The sequence below is a fragment of the Vidua macroura genome, chromosome 3 (genome assembly GCF_024509145.1).
Source record: "Vidua macroura isolate BioBank_ID:100142 chromosome 3, ASM2450914v1, whole genome shotgun sequence".
Lineage (NCBI taxonomy): Eukaryota > Metazoa > Chordata > Aves > Passeriformes > Viduidae > Vidua > Vidua macroura.
The window spans coordinates 20,824,807-20,843,124 of record NC_071573.1 but is presented as its reverse complement, the minus strand read 5'-3'; the positions used below and the strand labels follow the sequence as shown (position 1 = coordinate 20,843,124).

Genomic DNA, 18,318 nt, shown 5'->3' with positions numbered 1-18,318 from the left:
CACAGAATCTGTCTGGCTTCTGCTGCTTTTATGGTTCTTCCAGCTTGTTCTAGTGTTTTTTAGTTGTACCATCCTGTTGTAGATGAGTTAGATGATAGTGATTTGAAGCAGCCAAAGATCTACTTTTATACAGACTGTCTGTTCAAAATAATTTTGTTTATTGGTATAAGCAGTGTAAAGATGAAAAGAAAGATTTCTACAAATATCTGTCCCAAAACAATTCTTTCACTACTTAAACAAAAAATCCTGTTCATCTGGGACATGGGAAGTACAAAGAGGAGTATTGTCATAATGCTAAGCATACAGGTTGTGCATTTCATTAGGAAGAATATTATATTTAAATACTTCATTTACCTTGCTTATGGGCTTACAGAAGTATAAATATCAGGTAAATAAACCAATATTAGATTTACTGTTACTCTACCAAAACCAAATCCACTTTCCTTCTGGAGACTTTGCAACAGAGGTAGGATGTTTAGAATTATTGCCCTCATAAAGTACTCCGAAAATTCAGTTTGCCTGTTTCATTCAAGGATTTGTGTTAAATTGTTTTTATTCTTGTAGCATAGGGCACCAGGTGTTCTGAATACAGGAATACATAGTTCCTGCTCCAGAGATATTAAAATTCATGAAGAGACTCGAACTCTTTAGACACTTGAATAGAGTGTACATATATATTTTAATATTATATGTCACCTATCTGTAGTTCCTCCAAAACCATTATTAGTGAATTGGTTTCCTGGAAACCTTGTAAGAAGATACATTCAAAAGGTTTTGTGAGATGCTTTTTGAAAAAAAAAAATTCTTACATGAAAAAACTTTTCTAACCTTTTTCTAACCTGAAATATATTTAATATGCTTATACTGAATAAGCATAGTTTATACGGAATAGTTTATACTGCAAGAGAAGTTCGAGCAGCACGGTGGCATGCCAAAGAGAAAATTGGACAGATTTAGTTGCCTTCTTATAATTTAGACTTCACTATATTTTTGTCTGGGATCAGTGTGGTTAAAAAAAGTAATTTTAAATTGCGTGTACGTGTTGACCACGCCTTGCCCCTGCAGTGCACAAGTTTAACAACCAAGTCCTGCCACACCAGGCTCTGCCTCATAGTGATCAGGTCAACAGCGCTTGAAATAATTTGTGCATTTGTCTAAGTAGGGACTGCAGGACTTAGTCATGTATGTTTAAAAATTGAAGCGATTAAGTGCTCTGCGAGTGATACTATAAACGCTAGGGAGTGTGTTGGCACGATGTGGCCCTTCAGAGCCCAGGGTGGCTGCTCTCGCCTGGGTCAGGCTGGAAGTCAGGAAATGACAGTGGCGAGCAGCGGCCGCTGACTCACAGCTGGGGGCGGCTCGCTCGTAGCTGGCTGCGGTGGTTCCTGTCCCCGGCTGCCTGCCCGCCCTCTCTTTACTACGGGCATGGCCTGCGCTCCGTGGAGCGCTTGTTTAATCGCTGTAGTTTACAGTTTGTTACACCAAGAACTGCGAGCGCTGAATTCAAGATTCAGTCATGCAGAGGAAGGTAGTTCGAAATATTTCAGCAGCTGTTTCCCAAGAAGCTGAGCTGCCCGTGCAGCAAAGGTCAGGAGAGTAGCTGCTGAATAGGTTCCAAAGAAAGTTCCACTGAAAGTAAATCCTAGGAGTGTGGAAGTAATGCTCTGCTGTGAAGCAGTTATATGAAAATGCTGCAGACCGCATTCTTCAAGATTCAGCAGCAACCTTGTAATGCGAGCTACAGTAATGCTTCCCTTTTCTCAGGCAAGCAGGACAAAATTTAGTGAAGACAGCAAAATGTAATGTGTCTGTTTACTTACAGTTGAAGGCATACAGTATTATGCAGGAGAACTGCCTAGTAGACTGTTTCAGAGAAAAGATGATTTCTCTTCCTTTTCTTCCTGTTTCATTCTTGTTCTTTTCCCTTCCAAAAAGAAGAGAAAAAGCACATTATATACTTGACAATACAATGCCATCAAGAAAATGTGTGAAGTGATGAAAATGTTGTTTGATTCTGAAGTCTTCACTGCAGATTTTGGTGAAGTTTTACTCTTTGTTTGGTGGAACTAGAAGAGATAAATTTTAAGATCCAGCTGGGAGAAGTTTACTTAAGCTACCATCAATTAGAAGAAGAGTTTAACTGTGTTTGTACAGAGCCAGCACAGTTGATAGAGGCATATGGACATGGCTGTAACACAAATATATAATAATTTTTTAATGGGCCTTTGTCCAAAGAGGGCTTCAGATAAATATTAGGTATTCTCAAAATATAGATACCAAAATATGTATACCAAAATTATATACCAAAAATATATAATAAACTGAACAGGGTCTTCAAAGAGGAGCAATTTTTTTTTCCTGGAAGAGATTTTCCCTTGTGATGTCCCTCTAGCTAGCTGAGAATTTTAAAAAAGTGTTTAAAAAGTTCCTCACTTAGTGATAAATAGCCCTTAAGAATCTTGACTAAGTTGACTTGCAGCATTTTTTCACATTAAACCACAAAATGCGTTTGCTGATTCTGTGTCACTGTGCCCATTTCACAGATGAAAAAACTGAGGCATGTGGGAGAAGTGTGATTTTACTAAGGGTTGTATACCAGGTAAGTTATAGAAGCTAGAACAGAACCCACACCTCCTGTGTCTCTCTGCCTAGGCTGCTCTCTGTTAGTCTGCTGTGCCTGAAGGACACACTGATTTCAAGCAAAGAGCAAGACACAGCTGAATATCAGCGTAGGAAGTGGTTTCATGATCATCCTACAATACACATTTTTAAAAGATACTAAATACTGTTTTCAAATGCAACAGTTGTCCAAAAATGAATGCTGTCAGATTATGATTTTCATTTGCGTGGGTTGTTTTCCAGGCAGAAATTTTAACGGGCATCCCAGTTGGCAACCTTGAAGATGCTGAAAAGGTGGGACGCATGCTGTTAGAAAGAGGGTGTAAGCTCGTAATTGTTACTCTTGGAGCAGAAGGCTGCATGATGATATCAGGAGACGAACCCATTCCAAAGCACGTTCCTGCTGGGAAGGTCAGGGCTGTGGACACTACGGTACGTTTTTGTGGTTTAACTGTCTTGCTTTGGAAAAGACTGCTTAAGCACTAGGGGAAAGCAGTGAGTAATCAGCCAGATCTTTGGGCACTAGCACAAAGGCTAATTTATGATGTGAAATTGGTATCTTGCTTCCAGTGTCTCATATATTAAATGTCAATTTACCTGAGTTTTGTAGTTCTGTTGTAGATGAGCTAGAACTATTATACATACTAAAGCCATCCCCATGTTCCTCCTTTACTGAAGTACCTGTCTCTGACTGTAGTATGTGATGCCACTGGATTGAGCTGCAGTCCTGTTTTTCACCTTTGCCCTTTCATTTACTTCATCTTGTTTAGAACTCAGGCACTGTGAGAGAACGGAGATACTACTCACAGTCTGAAACTGAATGTTTGAGTCTTCTGACAAAGCATGAATTACTTACCAAATCTAGCATAAAGTGATTAAAGACATAATTTTTACAGAATATAGTGGAAAAAACCAAAAGTTCTTGCTGTTTCATGATGACTGTTTTATGATGCTAGGTAAGGGATACTTAGTCAGGCGCATTTTAACCTTTGGCATTAGGATACCTCTTTGCTTCCTGCTCAGAACTAAGTGCAGAAAACATGCTCTGTGAAACCACAAAATGCAATACCCCCAGCAAAAGAGGAAAACAGGACAGGCAACAGTTAAGATATCATTGCTGTGAAAACCTTACCACATTGCACATATGGGGCTATTTTGTGTTCCTAGTATTATCTGACATAAATCCAAAATAATTCCAGTGGAGTTACTGAGAGCAGAGCAGGTCACGTTATATGTACTAACTATACATTTAAATGCCTGTTATAATAACGTCATATTACATATGTTCTGTTACAATAGTTCATTAAAATCCTGGAGATTTTACCATCTGGTACGTTCCATATCTGAATTGCATTAATAACAACTAGTTCTTGTAGCATGTTTTTTATTCATGGACCTCATACTGATTCACAAAGAGGAAAGGCAACTGCTTAAAGGATGAAGAAACAGAGGCAGAGGGAGTTGAAATTACCTAGATCAGTAACATGCAGTAGCAGGGCTAAGAGTAAAGTCACTTCATCTCAGTCAGAAGATCACTTATAGGTTTGGACTGTGATATTCTGATACTGTAGAAAGCGTTGTTTCATTGGTCAATATAATATTTTTCTGCATAACTCTGAAATAGAGATACTTTGGTTTTATTTTCTTCTTTTGCCGCTTTGTCATTTAGAAGCTTGACCTTGGGTTTGGAATGTCTTGAATTTCTAGTTGGGGGAAGGAGACATCACTAAGGTTCTTGGTTCATGCAAAAGGTTCTTGGTAGGACACTACAGACGCCAAGTTGCCTCTGCTTGCTGTTAGCCCAGAATTAGAAGTGCCAAGGAAGTGAAAGGCAGAGCTCCCAAAGCTATCCAGAAGCAGGATTTATTAGCTTGGGAGCAACACCTTGTGAACCTGGCAGTACAGCTTCTTGCTCTGAGTTGGTAAATCCACTGCTGCTATCAAAACTTACTGCTAGAGCTTCTTCTCTAGCACACAGAAGGGATGTTGAATAAATATGTGTGATCTGCTTCTTCAAAAGAAGAAAATTGCTTCCAGATCAGCTATTGTTTGATATCTTAAAGATAAAGATTTGCTGCTCTTGGAATAAAACAGCAATACTGAAACCACACACTGTGGATGAAAAATGCTTTTTATCTTGCCTAGCAGTTCGGAGTTTCATGTCTGAACGAATGTAATGCACTTCTTTTTTAAAAAAAAATCTTTTTATTTTAAATAAAAACAGTTTCTTTTAATTTACTAAATCCTTGCCCTGCCTCCTTGTGGCCAACAGGTTATTTGGCTTCCACATAGCAGAGGATTTTCACAGTTAATTTTGTTAATCTACTTAAATACCAGTGGGTAGTTTTCAGTAAAACAGCTGTGCTTGGTTTATTCTTGCAGCCTGAATGAAAAAATATGTGTTGGCCTTCCATTATAAAAGTCTTACAGTGCTTAGCCTGATTATCACTTTGCCTGAAAGCAAGTGGTTTTAAAGCAACCCTTACACACATTAAGAAAATAATGTCATCCTCAACTAACCTGGATTGCTCTCTTATTAAAATAAGCATTAAACATTCTAGTAGGACATGTTACTTTCTTCAAGGCATGTCCACAGTAGATTCTTCCCCAGGGGAAGGATCAAACTTGTAAGGTGGTTTACCAAGTAGCCACCTACCCACAGGGTATTCAGAGTTGCTCATGTGTATGCTCTTAGCCTGCCGTTTGATACTAAAAAAAAGTTGCTACTTTAAACTGCTCTGACTTCAGCATCTCGAGGGACTGGGCACAATCACATTGGGTTATGTGCATGTATCTGTATTGATACTGTTTAGGTCTGCAGAAGGTAAAGTTACTGCCAGACAGAGTTAAATGACATGTGTACCCTATCACAGAATTTGCAAAAGACTACAGAGTCCTTACTAAAAACCAGAGTTTGCCATTTAGAAGATACACATGCAAGATACAAAATTATCTTCAAAGTCCCCTTTTACTGCAGAAATTTTCCATGGCTGCTACCACTGCCCAGAGTCCTCTCTGCAGCACTGCAACTTCAGTACTGACCCCTGGTAATTTCTGTTGTCCACAGCAATTTTAGAAATTTTTGAACAACAAAATACTTGGGTAGGTACAGCCACAAAGATTAAGAATTTGAGTTCCTTGTCCTAGTTTGTGTGCTCCCCACTGTCCATGTTCACAGGTTCATCAGAGACACTAAGGGTTGATAGGCTGTAGAGCCTGGCTCTTCCTCTCTACTTTTGAGGTGGTTAATCTAAGTGTTTATTGGCAGAACACTGGGAAAAGCTGGCTCCATCTCCCACTCTGTGGTGGAACATGAATCTTCAAGATTGAAAATCTGGCGTTTTTCACCCACACTAAATCAATACTATAAAGAGGGAAAAAAGGCTTGTTGATTCTTTTTTTTAGCACTAATTATCTTAGTGTGGGCTTTAGTAATGTATGCAATGCTTCTTATGACTGTTAGCAGAGCTCTCCATACACAGTCCAAAACATGTAGAGCACGAATAGTTGTTCAGAGGGAAGTTTTGCAAGACATGGTATTGTAAAGCTGAAACATCTGTTCCTCCTATTATAGCCAAATAGTGCAATAAGCTTTTGTTACGAAAATTAACTTTCCTTTCATTTTACTAGTTCCTGCTATCCACTTTCTGTATGCAAATTTTGAATAAAAATAAAAATAAGTGAATTATTGAAAAATCATCCTCCAACTTTCTCTATGACAGAAATATCTGATTAAGCCCACCGTATATCAATTTGTATTTGAAACAGTTGATGTACATGAGACATTTGACACATAATAAAGTACTAATATAGGTATATATTATATTCTATTTTCATTACTTTAAATAGTTGCTTTTAAATTTATTTGACTATATTAAGTTAAATATACGCATTTACTTTATTTTTGGAAGAAGCTATTTCCACTCTAGGTGAAACTAGTACATGAAGCTACATTAAAATAGCTGTGAAGGACAATTATGTAATTCCATTTATATGACACTTCTGTTGGTAGCAGAAGGTTTCACAAATCACTCACAAATCTGGTAAGCATTTCATAGAAAATAATAATATCATATACACACATTTTGCAGTTGTGTATGTGAGAAGCAGTTTGCCTGCTGCTGAAGCAGGAGCACAGCTGAGGTGGAGCACAGCAGCTGCTCACAAACATCTGTGGGACATGACCAAACTCCATCATGTCAGAGCTGTACTTGAGGTGAAGGGGATGATCTGTGTGATGAACCACACGATGATCCTGGATTTCGACATCTGCTGCTGCAGTAGCCCTGAACAAGCCGTCTTGGCAGAGACATATGTGCTCTATTGAGATAGAAGGCCACATCATCCATACTGGAGAATGAAGCTCTGCTCTTTTTGCCCTTTCACCCTTGCTCTCCCCCTCTGCTTCTGACAATCATGCAAAGTGTAATTTACAGCACTATTTACATCTATTTACTTTTACTAATTATATTCCATTGAAACTGCCAAGGAAAATTTGTCAGAAGAATGTAATTACTCAAAGCTGGAATATGGCCAGCAGTGAGATTAGTTCCCTTCCATTTTGAAAAAAAGCACTATGGGATAGTATGGAGCTGAGCAGTTCAAGTGACAGCTGGGAACCAAGTCAAGTCCTTGAGGTACTGCCAGAGGCCTGCCTGAGGCTTAGTATGTGCAGGTGGACTTCAGGGGGGCATTCAGGCTGTCTGGAGCTCCAGGTTACTCAGGATCTGGGCTTCAGAGCCATGCCAGGCCTCCTCTGGAGGTGGGGTCAGTGGCTATGGCAGGCTGGAACGTGTCTGCTGGCTCTGGGATTTGCTCTTTGGTTGCTCCTTGCAGTTGCAACTGGGGTGTCCCGTCTAGGGTACATGACTCGAATTGGAGAGCTGGCACTGGCAGGATCTCTCCTGTGCAGCAGCATTAGTGGAAAATGGGGGGCTCTCTAAGTAAGCTGGGGCTGCCTCTCTGTTGGACCCCCATTTCTAGGTTACAGCACAAAGATCACTTTGGGGAGGAGGTCATCTAGAGTTAGTTTTTAGAATCTCCAGTTTGCACCAGAACCCAACCTGGATCAAGATGACGAATATATACTTGCACCAGTTAGGGTGACTTCCTAATTTTTGACTCATCTGGTCTTCTAAATGCATAGTATGGTTGCTATATTTAGGATCTCTTCATCAGTTGACCTCTAGGTTTACACATATCACTGTTGTGTGGAAAAAGTCCTGCATTAGCACACTCACAGCCAGGAGATCGGGCATCTCTATCTCTGGCTTAGGCATAGATGTATTTTCTTTAAAGGCAAATATGTACTTGGGCAAACAATATTTAAATGAAAATCTGGAATCACTTTTCACAATGGTGCCCCTAGTAATCACAGCAAGTCAATGGTCCCTCTTTTAAATGTCATGGAGGACCTAGAATGTTTAACTTTGCAGTATTTCTAAGCACAACCATTACATTTACCATGCAATTTCTTATATTACCAGCATTTTCCCTGCCTGGTTGTGCTTTTTGGATACAGAGATTGCACAACCTGCTAAGAGAAGCTTACAGGTTGAAGTGCCATGCTTGTAAACATGAAAATCATTTAGGAGAAGGGATAAAATTCAACATTTAATCTACTCTGCCTGAAATGTGACATAAGCATATGATTTATTCTATGTAGTCCTTTTCTGTTCAGTAATCTCAGAGATGTGATACATACTATTCGTCATAATCAAAAATGTTACCATTATTTTTTCATGTCAGTTCTGCAAAAGAAAGGCTCATTGCTACAATATGAATTCTCATAAGATGTTTTTGTTCAAATCCTGTTGTTTCCCTCAGATTTCTTGATACAATTTATTAAATCTGTCTCTTCTATTAGGAGAATTATGAAGGCTGTCTTTAAACAGTAGATTGCTCACTAGGCAGCTTTGTATTGAACTCTGAAGATGTTACACAACCCTTATTTTAATAAAGCCTCATATAAGTGTATAACTGTATAATTTTAGATATGCCACAGTATTCAGGCCTGTGCAGCAATTGTGGTCTAAAGAAGGCAGTGTGGTTTAGCAGTTTTAACAAAGGACTGATTAAGAGTTCCAGGGCACTGCAAAAGACTTGCTGTAAATCCTTGGAAGAGTTACATGTCTTCTTTGTATCCCAATTTATCTGTCCATAAATTGGAGCTGCTATTAATGTGTTGTATATAAGCCATGAGAAGTCTGTTAGAGATCAGAACAGAACCTGGGAGGCCTTTTTCCCAGGCTTTTCATATAACCTCAGGCCACTTGTGCTTCTTTGGGGGCTTTGCAAACTCATTGAAGTGCTTCTGCTTGAAGTGGAGAGGTCATGTCTGTAAAAATATGGTTTACACTAAAATTCTCTGACTTAGCTGTATCTTCTGGTTTGGAGTAAGCCTGAGCCAGAGGAGTGAAGTGGACACTGAAATAGAGCCTTAGAATATAAATAAATCCAAAACAGTCCTCCTAATAACAGCAATTCTTTGTCTCCTGACTTTGTGGCCTAACGTCTGAGGCTCAAGGGGATATAAATACAACACTCTGTGCAATGACTAATTACTCAAAATTCTTTGCATCAGCAGAAGTGGGACTTGTGGTTGACTCTAATATTATCAAATGCCTTTGCTATTTAATAATCTTGTAGCCGTACATTATTTAGCATGTCGTTTGCACAAAGAACAGTGATTTTATTTCAGTTATCTCTCAACAAAGTAAAAATGCAGCTGGTAGTAAATGAAGCATTTGGCAGACAATGTGTCTGATGTACAGTTCTCTGACTTGCTAAGAAAAGAAAAATGCTAACTGTTTAACCGTTTCCTACCCAAGGATGTAGCAAGGAGTAAACCTTTGTGGTTTTCTATTTTCTTTTTTCCTTCACCCTAAAAAGTATCCTTTTTCCCCTTTTTCTTTTTCCTTGTTATTTTATATTTTTTTTTCTTTTTCCTTTTCATTTTCCTTTTCCTTTTTATTCTTCTTTTTTGTTTTCTTTTCTTCTCTTTTTTCTTTTTCAGTTCTTTTTTTTTCTCATCTTCCCTTTCATGTTCAGGGAAAGAGATGTTACTACTGAGCAAAAATCTTATTTATCAGTGGAGTTTATTCAGACACACCAAAACACAGAGTAATTATGCTCAGAGCTCCCATTAACATCCCACAAAACGACACCATAATAGCTTCCTTTCTTTAACATGCAACCCAAATAGGTTAATAAATAAGTTTAGTTCCAGTCATAGCCCACTTTCTGACTTAGCCTTCTGCGTTCCCTTTTTTACAAATATGGAATCCATTGAATTTTGGAACAGAAAAACCATGAGGAATAAGTTAATCTGCCAGGCACTCCAATCAGTGATCAGCACTGTAAGTCTAAATAAAGCTGCATCTATTATGTTCTGAAGTTCAGCTGAACTGTGAAAGGGCACATGACTGAAATGACTGCATGTGAGTTGACTCACAGTTAAGTCTAGATGGGACTTGCTTAGTTCCTCATGAGTTTCTGCTTCTGATTCAGGCCTTCTGAAGACACTTCAGTTTGTTAAGGCTTGGTCAGTGGCCTAAGGGTATTCAGGTATCTAGTGACAAGAGGGATTGCAAGAGTGGCATCCCTCTGCATTGGCAGTCAACTGAGAAAATGTGGAGCAAGCTGGATGCACCCTCTTTCCCCTTGGGGAGCAGAAAGCTATATTATCCCCCTTGTACAAATTGGATCAAAAATGTTAACAACTGGGTGCACTGAAGCACAGGCTAAAAATGTTCTGCTCCAAGTTATATAGGGAGTTGGAGTGATGCAGCCAAAAATTAAGCCCAGGCATATATTGTCCCATGCTACTCTCTTAACTTTTGGACAACGTTGTCGTGGAAGGAAGCACTGTTTATCTGCCTAGTAACTGTCTATTTTAATCTGTAAGAACAAACAATGTAAACAAAATGAGCAAACAGAAGCAAGCTTGTACAGAACAATTTGCTGTCTTGTTTTCCAGTGGAAGATTCCATGGACCACCCAGGCTTTGCTCTAGTCCTTTTCTCAACCATGGAGCATCTAATTAAATCCCTTTCCATTCCTGACTCTAAGTGGAAGAGAGCCTACAGTCCTGTACAGTTTCTTTCCAGATGGAAATGCATAATTTAACAGAGATACAGCTGACAGGGAGAAGTGGGCCCAAAGCAGTATTAGCATTTGCCACAAATTGCGTTAAATTACAAGGGGTACTTAATGAAGACATATTATAAAGAGAAGTTTAAAGCCAATATTTCATTTTTAAGCCCCTTCTAAGATTGTAGTGTGCCAGGCAACAAAAACTCAGTAAAACTATTTTAGTGATAGCAAGAGTTGTTTGGTTTTGCTACACATGGTCAGTAACAAGTCATGGCATTGTGTCTGATTGTGTCCTACAGCTTTATTCCATATACATATACAAAAAGTTGCTAAGCACCTTACATTATTTACAACATAAGGAAAGTACTATTCAGAATGCTGTTCTCTAGATAGGGAACAAAACATGCAGACACTGGCTCTTCAGTGGCAAGTGAACCTGTTTTCTTTGTTTAATCATGACTTGTTTTCTATGCTCATCTTAAAAAAAATCGGACTGGAGGAAAATTTTTGTCAGGCTATCAACTGTCTCATTTTTAGAACTGGACATCATTGGAAATATCCACATAAAGGAGAAAGTACATGGCAATGCAGAGTTGCTTTGCATTGGATGCTTCTTGAAGAGGCTGTAGGGAGTTTATGGAAATATGCTATGAGAGCAGGTGCTTTGGCTCCACTACTGGCATACTGAGAAACATTCCAGTTTGGAAATTAACCCAGTTGATTATTATTCTGGACATAAAAAGGTAGGGGTGCTGGCAGCATATGTGTAGCAACTTGAGTGTTTTGTCTGTGGGCCAGAACATGGGAATTATACCACATCCAACATCTACACCTGAGAGTACATTTGGATAAGGTCTAGAGAGGCTGAGTTCAGAAATATTTTTGTGCTATCTCACTTCTGGGATGTTTTAGTAAATGAAACAATTGTATAATTTATGCAAGTTGAGAGCAGAGTAGGAAATTACTTTTATTGCTTCTCTTGGGCTAACCATAGAATGCAACACAAGTAAAAATCATCACAGCAAAACATGCTGCATCCCTTTTTTGATTTGCTGTCCTCCTCTTGACTCTATGATGAGTCCAGCTCAGGGTCTCCTCCAAGAAGATGCTTAGTCCTGGTATGTAGCTCATCCTGTGTTGGAGCAGATCCTGGGCTGCCAGTGCATTCACATGAGGAGTGCCATTTGTAATGGTAGATAGCACTCTGGGATATCTGAGTTGCAGAAAGGATGAAGAGGAAGGAAGACCAACTGTGTGCAGTCATCCTTTCTAATGCAATTCCTGCAGTTAAAAATAGCTAGTGGAAGCTGGCACTTCTGGCACATCCAGAGCGTCACCTTCCCAAGTATCTTTTTCTGGCCTGAGCTGTAGGAAGTTGCAAATGCAATCCGCTGTGTAATAGTGCAGCATATTCTTGGCCAAACCCCTCATCATTTTTTTTCTCTTCATGGTTAGCTAACAAATGTTATATGTCTCCCTTTCTTCTTTAAAACTATTCTCTGCAGAACCAAGTATCATCCAGGCTATTGTGGAACATAACTTACTCTTCTCAATTTCTTCACATCAGTTCTGGTTGTGGTGAGAGGGAAGGCAAAGCTGGCTCTGGAACCCCTTTCTGGCCTAGTTGCCCAGAAATGCCAAGTGCAGTAATGATGATATTGAACAATATCAGATTTCATTATTTCCTCCAACAGAGTTTTCAATGCCAAGTAATTTTTGTCACTACAGAAACCAGAAAGGTTTGAGTTAGATTGGTGATATTGCATAATTGGGTTTTCAAAAGAACAAGAACAGAGAAATGAGAATAGTGGGGAAATCAGGCTTCTTGCTTTTGCAAATTATAACTGCAGAAAATGCCAGAAGTTGTATTTTTTATCAAGAATGAAAGAATTAATCTCTAGTAGCCTGTCCCATAGACAGAAATATTTTACAACTTTCATTAGAGAAATTGAAGGAAACTAAAACTGTAACTTTTTATGATTTTCGCAGTAACCTATAGAAATGTCTTTAATAGCAAGTTTACAGTTGAGTGCATTGATTTTGCCACTTTTCTCAGGGGTTTTTTTTTGTGTCTGTGTGTTTAGAGGAAGACATACAGACATAAACCCAGCTATTGTAGAGAAAGTCATCTGTAGAAAATCAGATTCCCAAATTCTAGCCACAATGTTTGTCAGCTGCCCAAATGTCTATAAGGAGTATTTGTTTTATTAATTTCAAAGCACAAAGAGATACAGAAATACAGGGAAAAGGTGAGGAAATTCTCTGGAAGCTTGTGCCTCATTGTTGGTATCTGTGATTTTGTTATGAAATCATTAAGCAGGCAATGTGTTGCTTGGAAAGATCTATTTTACAGGGAATTTCTCAGAGAATGCCTTTCTGTCAGAAGCAGTGCCTTGGTGGTCACCTACTGCTGAAGACCATGAGTGAGGAGCCCTGTTTTCTGGACTCCTGCCCCACAGGTTAAGGACAAGAGAATGACTGGGTAGCAGAAAACAATACTGTTGAGCAGAACAGCAGTTCTGGCTTGTAAGTCACATCTAACTGAAATTCAAGAGAGGAGATACAGCTTGAGTAGTCATCGAAACGATTACACAAACTCAGTTGGAAAAAGAATGCAGGGAGCTGGCAAGGGGACAAAGTGGGGAGAGCTCAGACAGAAAACCTACTGAAGTTTGGTGTTTTTTTTCCCTTCCAGGATGTGTAGTTCAGAGGTAGGCAGAAACAGTGGCCAGCCAACAAAGGCTAGATGCTGTGGTTTTGAAAGAGGCACTCGAGCATATGGAGTTTTCGTGCAAAAAAAAGAATGTTTTTTTGATCAATTCCAGGCGAGATGGCAGTTGTGTCATTCCGAGTGCTTCTCGTCAGATTAGATGGGATCACTAAGAGTCCTTTGGCATTTTCAGTCTGAGAGAAAAAAACCACATGTGGCTAGTAAAATTGTCCAGCACAGATATTCCCTTCTTCGTACTTAACTGTTAGATTATGGGTCCTGAAGCCATGTCAACCTCATATGTGATACTGAGTGACACAGTTAGTGACAATTTGGCCAGTTGTCTCCTGGCTGGGGAGGGAAACCCAGTATCAGAATTTCCAGTGTAGTATCAAAATATCGTGATGTATTTTGGGCAGAGCTTTGGCTGTAGTTTCATTTCACCATTAAATGATATTTGTGAATTAACACATAAGCGTGAGCTTTGTTGGGACGAAAGCACAATTTGGCACAAGTGTGACATGAATAATGAAAGGAGTGAAGTACTGCTCAAGGAAATGAGATAAGTGAAGCTTTTGATTACAGTAGGAGAGTTGAGGCTGCATGTTGTTGAGGCTTGATAAACCAGTTTGAGAAGTACAAATCAACTTTCTGAGGAGCTGCTATATTTAGCACTAGGCTTCAACCACGACTCTTGATTCTGTACAAGTTCAAATTTCGGGAAAGATGGATACAGCTGCTGTAGCATTTGCAACTGAAAGTCCATCCTCTGTCTATTAGAGGTGATGCCTGCGTGCTTCCCTGTTGTTGACACATGGTGGTTTATAACTTCGCAAGAGTGCCACTGGAGCGTTTTGTGTTCAGATGAAGTGTAATCAGAATTTTCCAGTACTGTATTTTGTATGTCTTACATTTTTTATATGCACTGGGGGGAGGGGGGGTGAGGAACGTGTGGAGGGTTTCTCCTTACGTTTCTGAGTTTCTATGTGAGGTATGAACTTCCAGATCAAATGAAAGGAGGTCACAGATCAAAGTGCAAGTGTGGAACCAGGGAAGAAGCAGATAATGAAGGCAAAAGTGAACTCAATCTTAAACAGAAAATTTACACAGAAGTGTATCTCAAATTGAAAAATTCCATGCCAAAATATCTATTGCCCTAGTAGTGTAGGAATCAGAGTAGTGGTGAATTATTTGGTTGACAGGAATCTCACAGGTTCAGCAACATGGATCCATTGTTTTCAGAATGGTATATGGAGTTCCTGGTTCAGTGCTCTTACTCCATTGTGTGAGAAAGAAATAAATTTGTCACTTCCCATAAATGCTATCTGGAGTTGAAAGGAGTTTATATGAGTATCATCACACTGGATTGTTTAGATGATTCAGAAAACAGAGTGCTCCCTGTGGGTGAATACTTTGTTGGCTTTCTGGGGTTAGACTTAACAGTCTACTACACAGAATAACTTTGTTCCCCAGTGCTGAGCAGAATACTGGAATATTATTATCCAGGAGAATGTAGCTCTCCTGCGATCTTTCTGAGACTTCAGACTTCTCAGTGTGCACTAGAAGAAAGCCATCACCTCACAGATACCTTGCAGTATTTTTCTTGTAAACAGTGAGGTGGGAGCTCCTCTGTTCTGATCCTGATTGAGAGTCCAGCAGCGCTGTGGAGGTCCACTTAATTATTTTGCATATCTCAGTTTTAGGGTTCCCAAGCTGTGCCTCACTTTCAGGGGATGGGTAGTTCATATAACTAACTCCTATTAGCCCATGAAAGATGTGGGGCTTTGGATTCAGCCCACCAGTGTCTCAAAGTGGGTGTTCTTAACATCCTTGATCTTAAGCTGGGTTAATTTCCTATCATGTGAAATGAGAGCACTATTACCTGCCTTCAAAGTTGATGTTGTATATGGGCTTTGAAATGTAAAGCAGATACTTTCATCTCTGCTTTTTAGATGACATACAAATTAAAAATTTCAGAGTTGTGAATGTTGTATGTTTTATTTCCAACATTCACCACAAACCAAACATTTCAGGGGAATTCATGCATCTGTAATGCTTGTCACTGATCTTTTTAGAAACAGTGCATAACTTAAGGTAGTAGGATGTTTCAGAAAGGAAAGAAATTGCTTGCAGGAGACCTTGTATTGAGATTAATCTCTCAGGAATGCAGGGGGTTAACGGTCAGGCTGATTAATCACTGTTAATGACCCATCAGGAAATCTGTCAGGAAGTGGGTAAAAATTCCTGATGGCTGATGTGAAACATTGTGTGGTATGCTTTGGTTTTGATGTTTCCCAACTGATAGTCTACACTGGGTGTGGTTTAGTTACCTTTTAAGTTCTCAGGACATGTGAAGGACCAGATGATATGATGGCCTTGTTCAACTTGAGTAAGTGAGCAAGAAACTTTCCCTGTTCAAGGCTGTGCAAGTACATCACAACATAAATGCAAGAAAGTCAGGGATTGCTCCTTCCCACAGCTTCCCAGAACAGAGTCTGGTAAAGATGCAGAAAGGAAGCGTGATCATTCCCTCATTCCTCCAGACCAAGCCCACAGGGTACGGGGGGGAAGAGTGGAACAGGCAGCTTTTCCTGTGTGAACAAGAGTATTAAGACTTGGATACACAACTGAGTTAATGAATTGCCTGGTGTTGACTGAGGGTGAGGTTTCACAGTTGGCTCAAGCTGATCCAAGATCATGCTGAAAGGAGTGTTTCTACCTCTTTCTAGTTTGCTGTGGACTAGCTATCATGTGGTAATACTGCAACTTGCTGATCTGGGTGGAAACTATTGTTTCTTGCTCAGAAAAGCCAGCCCAATTGTCAGAAGGATCATAGAACTGATCTGCCTCACTGCTTGGCCACACAAGTGCTAAATCTGATGTAGGGGAGGGCGTGGGAACATGAGACAAGGATAAAAACATGAGTGGGGACTGAGCCTTTCAGCAGTAGCATAACCATGGATTGGCTTAAGCCTATTATGAAACTACAGTCTGAATCACTGGAATTAAGAGTGCACTGTCAACCTACAGGGAATGCAAATTAAAATGTGTTAGCTTACACCTCCTGCCGTTGTTAAACACTGGCTGAGCTCAGCCATTCTACACATGGTTGGGAGGAAGGAGCTACGGTGGGGCAGCATCCTAACAGTTCCTCATGGCTTTGCCTGGAGTGTGCAAACCACATCAGACAGCACTGGAGGGGCTTGTGGGGAAGGCAGAAGGAAAGAAGAAAGGAAGAGATAAGCACCACTTCCAGGATTCTCTCTGTATTTTCCTTTGGCTTAGGGTAACATTTGCTCTTTCTTTGTGACAAGACGGCAGAAACACTCAGTTACCAGAGGACAGCTTAAGCACAGTGATAGATTTGGGGATCCAGACCCTAAAGCTCTGGGGTACAGTGTGCTTTTCCCAGTTTATTTCCAACCCAAGTAGCTTTGCAGTGCTATCTAGTCAGTACCAAAAGCCTAACTTAGACCTAGCAAGGCAAGCTGTGCTATTTGATTCAAGTTCATTTGGTTCTTACTGGTAAATTTGGTAGTTCCCAGTTAAGGACTTCGTACCCCTTTGTTCTGGCTCAAAATTCCTTGCAAAGATACAGGAATAACTATGTTAGTGAGAAATTTCTTTGTAATTTTCAAATATTTCATGTTTTAGGGGATTCTAGCAATAGGTCTCCTCCTTTAAGAACAGCTGTGCAGAGCCACACCAGTATCTGCAGGTTGCCCTACAAAGACAGCAGTGCTTCCACACAGGATTAGCAACCCCAGAAACTGGGAGTAATCACCCTTGTTAGGCCTTGATTTTAGGAAACAGTTTGAAGATAGTCAAATTAGTTTAATTTCAGGAGAGTTTTGAGATAGTGGAGTTCTTTTAATTTAAAGGTTGTCTTGATTCAAACTGCCAAAATATCTTTCCAGTGAAACGTGAGGAAATATGTGGGGAGAAAATATTAACCTCCCAGAAAATAATTTTTTAAATTATTCCACAGGCAAATAAATGCAGAAGAAAAAAAAAAAAAACCAAAAAAAAACCAGCCAGGAACATTTCCAAAAATAAATCATTCTCCATCACATAGAGGATAAACATGGTTTCTTTCAGGAAGAAGGAAATAATAAAAGTCCAAAAGCTGCATAACTGATCCAGCCGCTGTGAGTGGGGTTTTCATGGCAAGGTTTTGGTAGTGGGGGACGACAAGAATAACTTCTCTGAAAAGCTGCTGGAAGCTTCCCCCATGTTCGATAGAACCAGTGCTCCAAGAGGGATCCACCACTGGCCAAGGCTGAGCCCTTCAGTGATGGTGGTAGTGCCTCTGGGATAATGTAGTTTTACCCCTTAAGAAGGGGTAAAAACAGTGCTGTGCAACAACAGCTGCAGAGAGGGAGAGAAGATGTGACAGAAGCAACTGTGCAGATACCAGGGGCAGTGCAGAAGGCGGGGGAGGAGGTGCTCCAAGCTCTGGAGCTGAGATTCCCTTGCAGCCCATGGAGGTCCATGAGGATGCAGAGATCCACCTGCAGCCTGTGGAATAGACCCACTCTGGAGCAGGTGAATGCCCAAAGGAGGCTGTGGGAAGCCCGTGCTGGAGCAGGGTCCTTGCAGGACCTGTGGAGAGAGGAGTCCATGCTATAACAGATTTGCAGGCAGAACTTGTGACCCCATGAGGGACCCACACTGGAGCAGCCTGTTCCTGAAGGACTGAACCATGTGGAAGGGACACACTGTGGAGCAGTTCGTGAAGAACTGTAGCCTGTGGGAGGGACTCATGTTCCATGGAGAATTCAATGGAGGTCTGTCTCCTGTGGCAGAGACTCCATGTAGGAGCAGAGGAAGAGTGTGAGGAGTCTTCCCCTGAGGAGGAAGGAGCAGCAGAGAAAATATGTGGTGAACTGACCACA

General features: G+C 40.2%; 1 protein-coding gene across 1 annotated transcript in view; it reads left to right on the top strand.

Annotated features, from left to right (window-relative positions):
• RBKS (ribokinase) overlaps positions 1 to 18,318 on the top strand; it is a 72,198-nt gene that overhangs the window by 47,649 nt on the left and 6,231 nt on the right. Inside the window, exon 7 of the mRNA XM_053973983.1 lies at positions 2,863 to 3,051. Coding sequence (XP_053829958.1) covers positions 2,863 to 3,051 — 189 coding nt within the window. The remainder of the gene's footprint in view (positions 1 to 2,862; positions 3,052 to 18,318) is intronic.